This window comes from Mesoplodon mirus (genome assembly GCF_964341445.2).
Source record: "Mesoplodon mirus genome assembly, chromosome: 1".
Classification (NCBI taxonomy): Eukaryota; Metazoa; Chordata; class Mammalia; order Artiodactyla; family Ziphiidae; genus Mesoplodon; species Mesoplodon mirus.
In genome coordinates, this window is record NC_138976.1 from 10486778 (window position 1) to 10501261 (window position 14484).

Sequence of the window (14484 nt, forward strand, 5' to 3'; positions counted from 1 at the left end):
ATGAGTTTTTAAAAAAAACTTTTGTTTCTTTTTTATTAAAAAGAACTCTTAATGGTTCAGTAAAATATTTTAGGACTTTGTGTTTGTGGCTTTTTATAGTTATCTGGTTACATCCCTTTCATCACATAGATCATATGACTACTTCTCCAGCTGTTTTTTATTTGTTGTTTTTAATAAACCTTGGAGTCAACAATCAAGAGATATATTTTGGAGGCTTCTTCCTGTCAAAGTAGAAAGGTCTTAGGTAATAGGAAAGGCAGATGCAATGTCCTACCATTTTCATAGTAGAGTTTACAAATGAAGGAATTTATCCAAATAGGTTTATCTTCACTGTGTAGCACCAGTAAAAATAGTGGTTTCATTAATCATTGAATGTGATGAAGCAGTTTTAAATCATTTCCTACTTAGCTCTAAAGAATTTTGTCATTTCAGGCCACATTATTATTTTCTCTGAGTAGTTTCCATTGTAAGGTTGAATACCTTTTTCTTTATTCAAGTCATCACTAAAGGTTAAGATAATCAAATAGGAGTTAAAATAAGTTATATTTGGTCTTTTTTTCCCTGAAAATAATGGTGAACCTATTGTCTATATTATGGATATTAGGCAGAAATGCACTTGTTTCAATCATAGCAGAAATTACATTTGGAGAATATAATTACTTGATTTCCTAGTGGTGTGAAATACTTTTTAAAAATTGTGCTTGTCTGTAACTGAAATGTTATAGAATTGTAACACTATAAGGATTATAGAAGTATATTTATTAGCTCTCTTTGAGAGGTTGAAGCACAATAATTTTCACTTAACAGTTCTTATCCAAGTGCTGCTAATCTGTCGTGCAAATAATGAAGCTATTTGGTTGCCTATCTAGCTATTCACAAATCACTGTAATCCTTGAAACGTAGTCTTGTTGCTCATTTGTATTAAATTTTGGGTATTGTGAGTTAATACTTTAGAACAAAATCCATCAATTCAGCTCTGAGACAAGAAACCATTTGGATTCACTAGTTTTGTATGTGTTCTCAGTAGAATTAAATTTGAAGGGGCTATTTACCACCAATGACTAAGGGGGAAAATTATATTGTCAATATCATTTGACTTGAACAACTGTGGTATTGTAAAAGTCTTATCTGTTGTGTTTCTAAATTGCTTAAGCCATACATACTCTTAAGGATGTTTTCCTATTGTGTTCCTTTTCAGCAGCCTTTTTCTGCTTTGTCTGTTATGGCTAATATGTCATAGATTTTAGAAATTGAGAAGTTATCAAAACATTTTATTTTCTTGATCATCACTTTTAAATCTTGTATGGTATGTGATTTGTCATAAAGGATAGCAGGCCTTTCACTACTTAAGTAAATTAATATCAGAGTAAACACTGTGATTCTGCAGAGCAGATTCAGTAGGCCCTTGTCTTTTCCAATGTTTTCTTCTGTTATATGGTGCCTACCACCTTGAGGGCTCTTAAATAGTAGAGGATGGAGAGTTAAACATTGTTTTGATGTTTATTGAATAACAAGATTACAGAATATTTGATTTTTGTTGTCAGTGTATTGAAGACATTTTTGCATTGATAAATGTTCTCTCTAGGAATGTGATTACATTCATCAGGTGTGAACTCTTGTAAACGAATTTTGTATCTTGAATTCACGTATATATTAAGTGTATCATCGATATAAAAATAAACATTATTTGCTTAAAGTTTTTGCTACTTCTTCAGAATTGTTGACAACATAAGGGCTAAACTGATAGGGTTTGCTTCTTTCAGATAATTCCTCGGTTACTTGAAACAGTCTTGAGGTTGAGGATTTGATGTTATTTAGTTTGTAAATTTCTTCTACGTCCTAGTCTTGGTTTTTTCCCTGCCCTCCTCCTGGTGGGACACACTGAGGGAGAGATTGTTTCAGGGGATTGGGTTGAAGCTACTGGCCCTCGGGCTGGTGTTGGGTCTGGGCAAGAACATGTGCAACTTCAATTTGGAATGTCTGGCTTGGTTGGCATTGAGGAGTCTGGAGACCCGACGTAGGCTACCAATTTGTACTGTAACTTTGTACAAGGCAGTTTTACCTCTCCGGACTTTCTTCATCTGTCAAAAGTTGGAGGCCCATTAGTGGCTAGTGAAATGTGGTGGGCTGCCGCTAGCGTGTGTTTCTAATGAAATGCAATATATCAGACTGCAATATATAATAAGAGTATGATTCCGGAAACTCTTCTTTCAATGACACATTACGTGTCGTACAATGGGTCACAGGCACAAAACTTAAGACACCCATTACGAAGCGCGAGTTCCCAGTACTAACGTGTGGAGCCATAGGTTCCTGCGTGAGGAAGGCGGCAGGGGCTTGCAGGGACAAGGAGGCCGTGTGGGGTGCAGACTGGGATGCAGGGAGAGGAGTGAAAAGTCTGGGTTGGGCCAGCGCAGCCACGGCCTGAGGTTTCCATGCCACAGGCTGGCACCACCGCAGCAATCAGTTCTTTCCCCTTTGCACCAGGCTCCTACCACTTCCCCCGCTCCGCACCGCCCCCTTTAAAAAAAAAAAAAAAAAAGGAAACAAGTGCTTCGGCCACCCAGTCCTACGAGACTTTGGCCACCTGCTGACGTGGCGGGCCGGCTTCAGGGAGCGCCCAACCCCGCGCCCTCCAGCGGTTCCGGCCCAACCGCCACCCCGAAGCTCGCGCCGGCAGCCGAGGAGACGGCGCTCAGGCGCATGCGCACGGTGGGACGGCCCCGCGCGCAGCCACTTCCGGCGCGCTGGTGGAAGTGCGGTTCCGGGTCGCTGCTCTGCCCGCAGGCCGGCTGTGGGGGCTGGTGACGCGGGCCGGCGCTCAAGAGAGGCCCCGGAGGCGGGGCTCTGCCGGCTGCCCAGAGAGCGGCAGGTGCGCGGGCGGGGACCAGAGACACGAGCAGGCCCCTCTTTCTCCCGGTGGTCTCGGAGTACGCCCAAAGAGGCCCCGACTGGGTTGCCCAAGACCCAAGGCGGGGAGCAGTACCGGGGTGCAGAAAGGACGAGGGTGGGGGCAGAGGCGGGCTCCCCGGCCTGGGAACCTGAAGCCTGGGGTTCCGGAATTTCCCCCCACTGCGCGACTTTGGACCAGTCACTCTTCCTCTCTGGGTCTCGGTTTCCCTGCTGTCAAATGGGAGACACATTGGTCCTTCCCTTCTTTGACAGTCCACGCACGGGCGGGTCTGGAAGGAGACTGAGTGGGATCCAAACTACCGTGGCAGGTGGCTGGCCCCCGGGCATTAGAAAGCTGTCTTTTACCCAACTTAGCCATCCTTTTTCTCAGCGACTTTCTTAGTGCGAGTCAAGGCTCTGGGATCTGGCCGGGTAAACAGTGTGACTGTCAGAATCAACTGAAATAAATACTGGCCCTGGGAAACCTTAATCTCGTTAAAGTTGTTTTGCTCACTGCTCCTCCCAAGGCGAAGTGAGTTTAGCCACTTACTACAATGAGAGATTCTGTTCTTTGTGCCTTTAAGTGAAGCTCTTAGGCAAATCACAGATGCAAAGACCAGGGTGAGGGAGGGGAGACCCCTGAGGACTGTGGTAGCGACAGATTTTCTCTCCCCCTCACCTTAGCCCTTCCTCCCTCCTCTTCCACTCCCCCCGCCCCGACCCCCGCAACATTTTGGCCTTACACTTGAGAGGAAATATTCAATGCATTTTATTTTTGTCTTCATGCAGGACAGAAAGCTTTGACCTCCACGCTGTTTTAAATCTAGTAGATAAGCCAGGTGAGTAGGTGGTTTACAGACATTGAAGGTAAAACTTTGGAAGAATTGTACAGACTTAAATGGATGCTCTGAAGTGGTAAGAAGTCATTTGTACATCTTAGAGCGGAGCTTAGTTATCCTCCACAAAATATCAAAAGTTAAGTTTGGACCCAGAATGTAAATGTTTCATGCACGTTAGGAGGGAAAGATGTTTGAATATCGTGTAAAACATTGTGAAAAAAGAAATTGACTTGAGGTAATTTTAGTCACTCTTAAAAAAGAGAACCACACAGCATTTCCAGGAAACATTTAAGGATACCTGATACGTATACAATACAGTTGGCTGGCTTGCCTGTTTTTTTAGGATAAAAGTTGTCAACATTTTCTAGTGAACAGCTGATTCCAAACCATCTTGGAACATTAGAACATTATACCTTCTCCCTGTATTGAGTTACATGTTTTTGTCTAAACTGTAGTTGAACTTAATATTATTAGGGGAAGGATTCAGAAGCATTATGTTAGTGCTTGCTGTGGGAAATTTTACTTGATGTGTTACATGCCACAGCCAATGTGGTGTAATTAAAAAAAAAAAAAAAAGAGTAAGGACTTGTGAGTCAGAGTCCTGGGTTCAAATGCCAGTGCTGCATTTAGCCACACAATCTTTGGCAGATTACTTCACCTCCTTGAGACTGGATTTCCTTATCTGTACATACATCTGTAGCACCTGAGTGCTTTTCAAATGTTTCGTAATTGTGTTCTAGTAAGTGTGCATGTAAACTTATGAAACTTAATCTTGAAACCTGAAGCTTAACAAAACAACCCAGATGTGAAATCTCTCTGGTGTTTAACTTAGAGCACTCTTTCATCTGATTTATAGATACGCTATTGCCACAAGCCTTTGGCCCACATTTCAGTGGGAATGCAGTTAGTTTGGATATCTGGAACTTTTTAGGCACCTGTCTCGGAATTCCTGGTTGCTGGCCTAACGACTGTTGTAGGGGGTTCAAGACCTGGCCATCAGTGCAAGGATAGCCACACAGCAAAATGTTTGCAAAACTAAAGAAGAAAATTGCAGAAGAGACTGCTGTCGCTCAGAGGTCAGGAGGTGCTACTCGGATCCCACGATCAGTGAGCAAGGAATCGGTTGCCTCCATGGGAGCTGACTCAGGAGATGACTTTGTAAGTATCTTCTCTAGTTTTTAATGTTTGGTATAGCCTCACTGTATTTTTAAAATAATATTTCACGGAATCTTTGCAATAAATATTTTCTTTTTTTATTATTATTTTTAATAGCCTTTATATATATATATATATATTTTTTTTTTTTTTTAAGATATTTATGTATTTATTTGGCTGCTCTGAGTCTTAGTTGCGGCCCTCGGGATCTTTGTTGCGGCACGCGGGATCTTTAGTTGCAGCATGCAGGATCTTGAGTTGCAGCATGTGAACTCTCAGTTGCAGCATGTGGAATCTATTTCCCTGACTAGGGATCAAACCTGGGCCCCCTGCATTGGGAGCACGGAGTCTTTGGCCACTGGACCACCAGGGAAGTCCCTCCAATAAGTATTTTCTTTTAAAGTTACAAGATTATTTGTAGTTTATATCTGATTCTTCTTGCTCTGAGGTGCTTTTCTATTTTTTTTCTTATTTTTCATGGGTCCCTTTGCATATTCTCTACATTGTCCTCTTGTACTCTTTTTCCATGCACCTTGTGCATCTTCTTTTACATTTCGTTTCTCAAAATACTTTGGCTTGTTGTGTCTGCACATGTATACACTCTAAGTCATTGTTGCTTAGCGAGGTCTGTGAGTTTGGTGTGGAATTAGCCAGGGAATTAGCACTATTTTAGTGGGAAAATTGATGAAAAGATTGCACTGATGGCTGCATTGTGTCCTTTATTTGTAAAATACCTTTGTAGCTGGAAAGATTTGAGGATGCTGCTGTGTTAGGTAAGTGTCATGCCTTAGGATTAAAATCGGGTCGGTGGCATATGACAGGATCCTCTTAAAGTTAGGTAACTTAAAAGAAGTTATTTATAATGCTTGATATATGTAAAAGAATGTATGTAATGTAAGTGTAAAGTATAAGGCATAAAAATATAATGAACGCTTGTTAAATCTGTCACCTATACAGAGAACTAGAACATTATCGGTACCGTCAAAGCCACTTGTTTGCTCCTTCTTGGTTCCCTTCCCTTTCCGCCCCTTCAGGTAACCTGTCCAAAAGTTTGTGTATATCAATCCTTTGCTTTTTAAAATATCCTACCAGGTACATATATATTCATAAACAATCTGTTGTTTAATGTTGCTTATTTTCAAACTTTATAAAAATGGTACACTATAGGTGATTCATTTATTTTTACTGCTGTATAAGATTCCAGCATTTGAAAAGGCCACAATTTGTCTCTGTCTTCTACTAGTGATAGATACTTGAGTTGTTTCCATGGTCAGATGAGTCGGCCTCCTCCTTTCTTATACTACCTGTTCAGGTCAGATTACGTGGCAGAAGCTATTAGGTTATTGGGGTGGAACAATAGATGACCAGATCTAAATTATCATTGGCTCCTGTATTTAACAGGAAATATAAATACACGTTTGATCACCAGGCTGAAGGACATAGTTTTATTGCTGAGTTCTGTGGCAGAAGTACTTGCTTTGCCTTCACACTGACTTGCTAAATGAAGTCCCTGATCTTGAATGTGTTCCAGATATGGAGATTGGCCTGAATTCAGGAAATACTTTGCTGTGTGACTTCTAAAGTTATCTGTTTGAACTTATTTATGTATACATTCCGATCTTCACTCCCTATCTCCAGACCTTTATATCCCATTGCATATATTTCTCCAACCAGGTACCTTTCCTCTGGTATCTCAAATTCTTAACATGAACAAAACTGAATTTATTAACTCCATGTCCACATGTGCACCTTCATCCCCCAAGTCACCAGCAAGAAACCTTGGAGACATTTTAGGCTCTTTGCTTCTTCACTTCTTGGTGTCCAATTAGTCAGCAAGTATTTTGGCTTCCATCTCCTGACTCAAACTTACCCTTTGTACTCCATTTACTAGTAGTACATTTTACTTCCATTTTATTTCAGGCTGTCTTTCTTCCGTGGACAAATGTGGTAGCCTATCTGGGCCCCCTGGCTCCAGTAACTCCCCAGAGCAGGCCTGTTCATGTCTGTCCAATGCTTAAAACTCCTCAGTGGCTTCCCCATCATCTGCAGGATGAAGTGCAAAGTCATTATTATAGTATAATGGTAAACCTCTGTGGTCTTGTCACAGCTAACCCATCCTACCTTTATCTCATTCTACTTCCCTATACCCTGTGCTCCAGCCATATTGAACTTAATGTACTTTATGGAATGGACAACTTTCCATCATACCTACAAATGTTTGCATATTCTGTCTCCTCTCTCTGGAATTTCTCCTGTGTCCTCCTCTCACTTCTGAATTCCTCTGACAAACTTTTGTGCATCCTTCAACACCTGGCTCACGTGTTACTTCCAGGAAGCCCCCCTTGACCTGACCTACCCATCTCACCGCCTCTACTCTTTATCCCTACTGGCTGAATTTGGCCCCTTGTCTCCTAGATCCTCTGTAATATCACCTGTTACGCTGCATTGTTGTTGATGATTTGCTTGTTTGTCTCTCCCACTAAACTGGGAGCTTCATGAGAGGCAGTAGAGTAACAGTTAGGAGCTCAGGCCAGGTTCTGGAGGTAGACCTGCATTCGATTCCTCTTTCCTCGTTATTGTGTGACCTTGGGCAAATTTTTTGTCACTTTTCTATGCCTTAATTTCCACCTCTGTAAAATGGAGATAGGAACTATACCTGTCTTTATTAAAGTATGTGTGTTGGGGCAGGGCGGGCAGGCAAGGTTGTCCCCTAGGTTCGATTATTCATTAGAAGAACTCACAGGACTCAGCATATAGTTTTACTCACTGCTATCATTTATCACAGTAAAAACATTTACCACAAAGCAAAATTAGCAAAGGGAAAAGGTGCATGAACAAAGTCTGGAGGAAACCAGGCACAGGCTTCCAAGAGTCCTCTCCCAGTGGAGTCGCATAGGGCACAATTCTTTCCCTCAGCAAGGAATTGTGACAACACAGGATAAAATGTTGTCTATCAAGGAAGCTCATTAGAGACTCAGTGCCCAGGAATTTTACTGGAGGCTAGTCATATAGGCACCCTCTGCCTAGCATTTACCAAAATTCCAGACTCCCAGAACAAAAACAGGTGTTCAGCATAAACCATATTTTTGGCACAATTAGTTTAGGTACAGTGAGCCATTCTTATCAGGAATGGTGAGAACCCTTGTAAAATCTAAGTTTCCACAGGCCAGCCAAGGGCTCGCCTTACAAACAGGCCTTGCCAAGGATAGCAGTCTCAGGCCTGGGATGTTAACTCTTTTCTGCATAGTATATAAAACACTTAGTATAGTGCCTGGCTCTTAATAAGCACTTCGTAATTCGTAGTTGCGGCAGCTGCTGCTGTTTTAGATCGGGACTCCCGTTTCACCACTGTTCCCAGTGCTTAGCACAGTGCTAAGAATAGATGGCTCACTGACAGTAATATTCATAACTTGTACTACTAACAGATGACACGTATTAAAGCTAGTTACGCACCAGGCTGTGTTTTCAAGACCAGACAAGTATTGATTTACTTAATCCTCATCACAGCTTTGTGACGTAGATTATGTTTGTTACACTTTACATGTGACGAAACCAGTGCACAGAGAAGTTAAGTAATTGGTCCAAGTTCTTGTAGTTTGTAAGTGGTGCAGATGGGACTTTAACCTGGGCCTTCCGCCTCCTGAGACTCCCTTTTAACTGTACCCTCCATAATGGACGAGTAAGTGGCTCAGTGGGTAAATGAATATTTAAAGTGAGTTGTTCAACCACCTTTAAATACATTTTGGCAGTAAATGGGGAAGACTGAAGACTGGATATTAGATACTATTATTTTTAATTTTGTTAGGTATAATAATGGTATTGTGGCTATAAAGGAAAATGTCCTTATATTTTAGAAATGTTTATCAAAATATTTAGGATGAAATGTCAATGTCTGCTATTTAAAGTACTACAGTAGAATAAAAATTGATGAAGCAAATATGGGAAAAACCAGCAGTTGTTAAAGTAGAGAGAGAGTGTTCATTAAACCACCCTCCTTACTCTTCTGTATTTTTAAAATTTTATAATCAAAAGTAGAAAGATAAAGTGATTTATCTATTAGCAGTAGTAAGCCGCGCCCAAAGCAGTCGTAGTGCACGTTTTAAGATGATTAAATTACTGGGAAATTTTGATGTCTCATTAATGCAGCGATTTACTGAATGTATATTATCTGCTAAAGTTTTTGATGCATTTTAGAGCTATAGATTGATGCCCCTTTGTTTTATAGATGAAGATACTGAAACTTTATCAATGTCAGTGATAGATTCTTCATCACAGACCAACCAGCCTTTGATCCCTTGCTAAAGAACCTTCTTCCCTTTACCTCAGGATTTTACCTTTGGAAAAATAAAGTGATTTACTTTTTTATCTGCAAATATATTTTTTTGTATTATGTACTTGGTGTAATATGATCATAATGGATTTGTTTACCACTGTGTATTCCAATAGTGTGTGCGCGCGCACACACACACACACGCACAATTTATCTGTTTTGCATCTTGTATCTCCTCATGTTATAGATGGAGGTAGTGTTGCTTCTACTTTATAGTTAGAGAAACTTTTCAGTTATCACTTAAAAGTGTAACCAAACCTAAAATAAGAGTTGTTGCTTTCTGATTGAATATTGTGGTCTCACGCTGCTAAAAACCCAGGTATGAATACAACCTCTTATATCTGTCTCAACAGGCGTCTGATGGAAGCAGCTCCAGAGAAGATCTTTCATCCCAGCTTTTGAGAAGGAATGAACAGATACGGAAATTAGAGGCCAGGCTTTCTGGTATGTCTAAGAACTCATAAGAAGCAAACAAAGGAAACTTGCCTTGCCTGACCCTCTTGGCCTATAAAAAAGCCAAACAGTATAACCTTACAGTTATTTTGACATATTTTGGTATTCTCAGTCAAAAAGGAGCAACTTGTACCCCCTTTAATCCCTTCTTTTGTTAGTGTACTGAATAGTGTAAATTCAAAACTGAGTTTTAAAGTTAAAAAAAAAAAAACTTAGGTTTTTCTGCTCCTGAGATTTCTAGCCGTGGATATAAAAGGTATTAAAAGTATATGTAGATTTAACTATCTTTCACCCGTTAGCCTAGCTTGCTTTCAGGTGGAGAGGGTAAGGAGACAGCATTTTTAGGGAATGGCCAACAAATGTTGGATTCTTCAGCACCAGACAGGGTTTGGTGCTACATTGCCACTTGCTACAGATACATATCACCTGTGTGATGTCATTCTGGGTCTTTGGGCTACTTTTCAATGGTATTTCTAACTTCAACACCTGTATAGAAGCTATAACTCTCATTATGTCTTTTATGTGCAGTTTACGATTTACACAACTCCTATTATATTCTTTGCCTGAGCAGGGCATATTTGTGATAGAGTTGTGAGTTCTTATTTGGGTTTCTGCCAGTAGATACATTTTGAAAGCTTCAGCCTGTGAAGTGGTAAATGGCTTCTGTGTTTGTTTTTGTCCTTTGGCCTTATGCCCATTTTACTGTAATGAAAGCAACAGACTACAAAATTCACCAAGTTGTATGTGAAATATTTGTGTTTGTGTAGTTATCAAAGGTACATAGTATAACTCACAGCTCCTAGATAGTCCATTATCTCATTTTGTTCTCACTCTAGCCTAACAATACTTAGTGACATTAAGGTCACAGAGGTAGTAGGTGGTAGGGCTGGGATCCAAACCACTACAGTCTGCTTTAAACTCAATTGTTATTATCCTGTTACCCCTACCTGTAAGTAATACCAGTAACAGAGGTGAAGTAACTTTATATTTATTCAGTGTTGGGGAGAAAGCTCTAAGGTAATATGGATCTTCCCAAAATAGTTTGGGCTTGACTGATGTTAGAGGAGGGACAGGGAAGAGGACTAACATTTATTAAGCCCACTTATGTCCTGGGCATTTACCTACAGGCTCAGTATGAATAATAACAACAACCACAGTATCAGCTACCCTTTATTGAGCATTGTGTGCAACGTGCTCAAAGCACTTAGTTTGTTTTATAACTAAGGCATATAGAACATTTAGTTTATTATCTAATACATCCTTTGAGGTAGATAAATTAATATCATCATTTCATAAACGAAGAAACTAATACTTAGGATCAATAATTTGCTTAAGGTCTCTCAGCTAAGGACTGACAGAGTTGGGATTTGAACTAAAGCCTGTCTACTTTTCCACTATACCATACTATCTTCTTTGGCTACCAAGGTAATTAATTCTGACTTTCACCTTTAATATGTCATAGGCAGCTCAGTTCTGTGTAGAAAGGAAGCTGACTTTTCTAGAGAATTAAGTACTTTTATTGCAAAGGCAATACTGTGGTAAGATGTTTGCTATTGCCCTAACCACTGTCACTCAGTTGTATGGACTGTAAGTGAGCTGTTCAGTGAATTCCCTTTGATCTATCCTACTGCTAAGACTGGAAAGGAAGGTGAAAACTGAGATTTGAAATTAAGTAATGAGATAATAGTGGTTTTCATGGCAGGGCATTTCTGATGACCAGACCAGGCCCAGTTCTTGTTCTCTCTCAAGGCTAAACAAATCTGCCTGTTTGTATTCACCATTTACACTGTGGGTAGTGTGTACTATACCTGTTTGCCTGTGTTGTTCATTGTTAATGGGAAGCTGTCTGCCCAGCTTTCCTTAACAGGAATGGTTTTCAGGTTGAGAAAATCATCATCATTTTCATTCATTTTTTTTTTGTTTAATTAACTTCCTTTCCTGATGTTTGTCCATTCCTGGTATGTGCGTCACCCTCCTCACCCAAGACTATGCTGAACAGGTCCGAAACTTGCAGAAGATAAAAGAGAAGCTTGAAATTGCATTAGAAAAACACCAGGATTGTACGTATTTTTTTTCCTGCTTTTTTCAATCTTTCCAGGGTTTAGTTTTTTGAAATGAAACAATAGCGTATGGTTAAGTTTGTCCTTCATCATAGCCCAGATCTTTATTTTATAAGTAGTGTACTTCTTAATCAAGTTGATACAACATTTATCTGATAGTTATAAGCATACAATTCATCCTTATGTTGCTTTATGGGCATGCTTCTTAGGAGAAGGTTATTATGTATCTCATCCAGTTGACTGGTTTATTGGCTGCCCTTAGTTTTTAGTAAAATCAAGTGCCTGGTCCTTGGGCCTACATTAAGAAACTTTGGTTCTAGCCATAGCTTCATTGCTGCTTTGTTCAATAACTGGGGAAAATCTCTATCTGTCATTACTCGTCTAACAATAGAACATACATTTTGTTTAGTTTACCCTAAATCATATGTTCTCCTTTGGGTTCAATCCAAGAAAGATGCTAACAGAATTAGAAAGTTATTTTTTGTTGATATAATATATACTAAAAAAAAATTTTTTAAGGAAAATAAAGTGGAAGAAAGGTTTTTTTTGTTTTGCTTTGTTTTGACTTTTTGTTTTAATTCTGATAAAGTAGTAGTAGCCATCACTTAGCAATAGCATTGGTGTTTTCTGGCAACCTACCTAACTCAGTGTTCTATCACTGTATCATTTAAAAAGTTACCCTTTGGCATCTTCCTAAATGTATATACTTGACTATAACAAAAAACTAAGAACAATTGGAAACAAGCTAAAACAAAACTGTGGTCTATTACTAAGGGCAAAAGATTCTGGGAAAGTCAAGATGGGTCAGGTTTTTCCCAGTCTCATAATCCACATAGTGGCCTTGGCCTTTTTTGTTAGGTGATAGTTGTAAAGTAATCACATGGGCTACTTGACATGCTGTTTCTGAAATATCTCCATATCTCAAATAGAGCCTCTTTGTTAACAGCTTCCATGCGGAAATTTCAAGAGCAGAATGAGACATTCCAAGCCAACAGAGCCAAAATGGCAGAAGGACTGGCTTTGGCATTAGCCAGAAAGGACCAGGTATTTTATATGTGGCACTGCCCAAGGCTGGTGGAAAGATTTCACTTAGTGACATGATTTCAAAAATCATGCCATAAACCTGGTAGAAGATATTTACAACACAGGAGTAAAGGAGTGCTATATAAGTTCTTTGAGATTTCATTTGGCCTTAGGGTGGGAAATTATTAAGGAACTTTACAGTTATAATCATGAAATGTGTCCATAATGTGAGAGTATCATTTTCCAAACTGTATAACTTTGTAAAATGGAGAGGAAAGTAGTGTGTTCGTAATCTGGTGATGAGCCCCAAGATAAGGAAAAAGGTCTCTGCCCTCCAAAAACCTGTCTGAAAGCCTAGTCCCAAAACACTTGCCTTTATAGTGGAGAAGATGCTATCAAGCTAGTGATCATCCATGGAGTACATAGTTCTTACAACCTCTGTCCCAAGTTTCTTCATCCCCAGCCAACTAGACTGAGAGGAACTTCTGTAATCTCAGTAGAACCATCCATTGAAAGATGCTGAATGAATGACAATAAGAAACTAATACTTTTACTGGCTGTTACAATAATTATAAAGTATATTTTGTTCAATGGCATTTTAAGTTTAAGATAAGCATCAAAATATTGTAATGATAGTTCTGATTTATTAAGACAGGGTCAATTTATTATATTACATTTCATTTTAAGAAAATACATTATTTCATCTGCAGTCGGTGGGGTGGTTGGTTGACTTGTTTTACAGTGTGTATTAGTCATGTCAGACATTTACTAGCCAGAAAAAAAAATCATTCACCAATAATTAGTGAATAACTGTGATATGAATGTATATAAATGAAGAGATAATCTAAAATTGGTGGACTCTGATTGTAGGCAGTTGGGATATAGCCTTTTGTACCTACCAGTGGTTATTTTTTCCCCTCTTCTGTGATTGGTGAATAAGGGGCATAATCCCTTCTCCTTTAACTTTTATCAGATGGCATAAAAGATATTGGTAAAGTGAAAATGAGAAGGAAAATAATGATTGGGGGCTGCTGAAGACAACCCCTGCCCCCCGCCTGTTTCTCAGTAAATTAATTTTTATTGTGGAATTACCAACACAGCTGGTCCCAGGTACCCACTCCCAAGAAATAATAATAGTACTCCTAGAAAAACACTCAGGAATAAGCTGAAAACTGCATCAGAACATCAGATGCAGCCTTGTTTGGGTGCTCTGCTTGGTAAAAATTTGCAGGCTTATATATGTGCTTTAGAATTTTATATAAAGTTCATCTTCTTTTCCTTTTAGGACTCTTGGCTTTCTTTATATTTGCTGTTTTGTTTGGTTGATTGGTTGCTTTGGGTGGAGAGGGTTATTTTGTTTTCTTAAGATCTTGATATTATTGATACTCTTCCCTGGAAACTGTACTTTTTTACTGTTTTGTTTCAGGAATGGTCAGAAAAAATGGATCAGCTTGAAAAGGTTAGTTCATCTTTGTTTTTTTCTCATTGTGAATGTTGGCCTCTTCTCTGGGGCTTGGAAAACGCTTTCTCCAGTACCTAGTACACTGATGGCTATACCACCTCTTGGAAGCAGGGCACTGGGTGATTAGACACTGACTTAGAAAGCTCATGTCTTCCTTTTTCTTGCTGGGTGTACTGGATATCTTTTGTTTGCCCCTCCAGATACACTCTCCACCCCCTCTCCTACCTTTCCCTGTGTATCTGAAGGCTGATAGGGAATGCATCAGCAGGG

General features: G+C 39.6%; 1 protein-coding gene across 11 annotated transcripts in view; it reads left to right on the forward strand.

Moving 5' to 3' along the window:
• The first annotated feature begins 2572 nt into the window (after positions 1–2572).
• The window catches only part of GOLGA1 (golgin A1), a 53729-nt gene continuing 41817 nt past the window's right edge, over positions 2573–14484 (forward strand). The window contains exons 1-7 of one of the 11 annotated variants that reach the window (XM_082617532.1): positions 2573–2872; positions 3682–3807; positions 4588–4889; positions 9570–9660; positions 11655–11729; positions 12676–12773; positions 14179–14211. In XM_082617532.1, the coding sequence (XP_082473658.1) occupies positions 4755–4889; positions 9570–9660; positions 11655–11729; positions 12676–12773; positions 14179–14211 (432 nt within the window). In that variant the 5' untranslated portion in view covers positions 2573–2872; positions 3682–3807; positions 4588–4754. Of the gene's footprint in view, positions 2873–3035; positions 3222–3681; positions 4890–7349; positions 8566–9569; positions 9661–11654; positions 11730–12675; positions 12774–14178; positions 14212–14484 lie in introns of those variants that run through there. The other 10 variants (XM_082617531.1, XM_082617523.1, XM_082617528.1 and 7 more) reach the window with 10 other exon arrangements.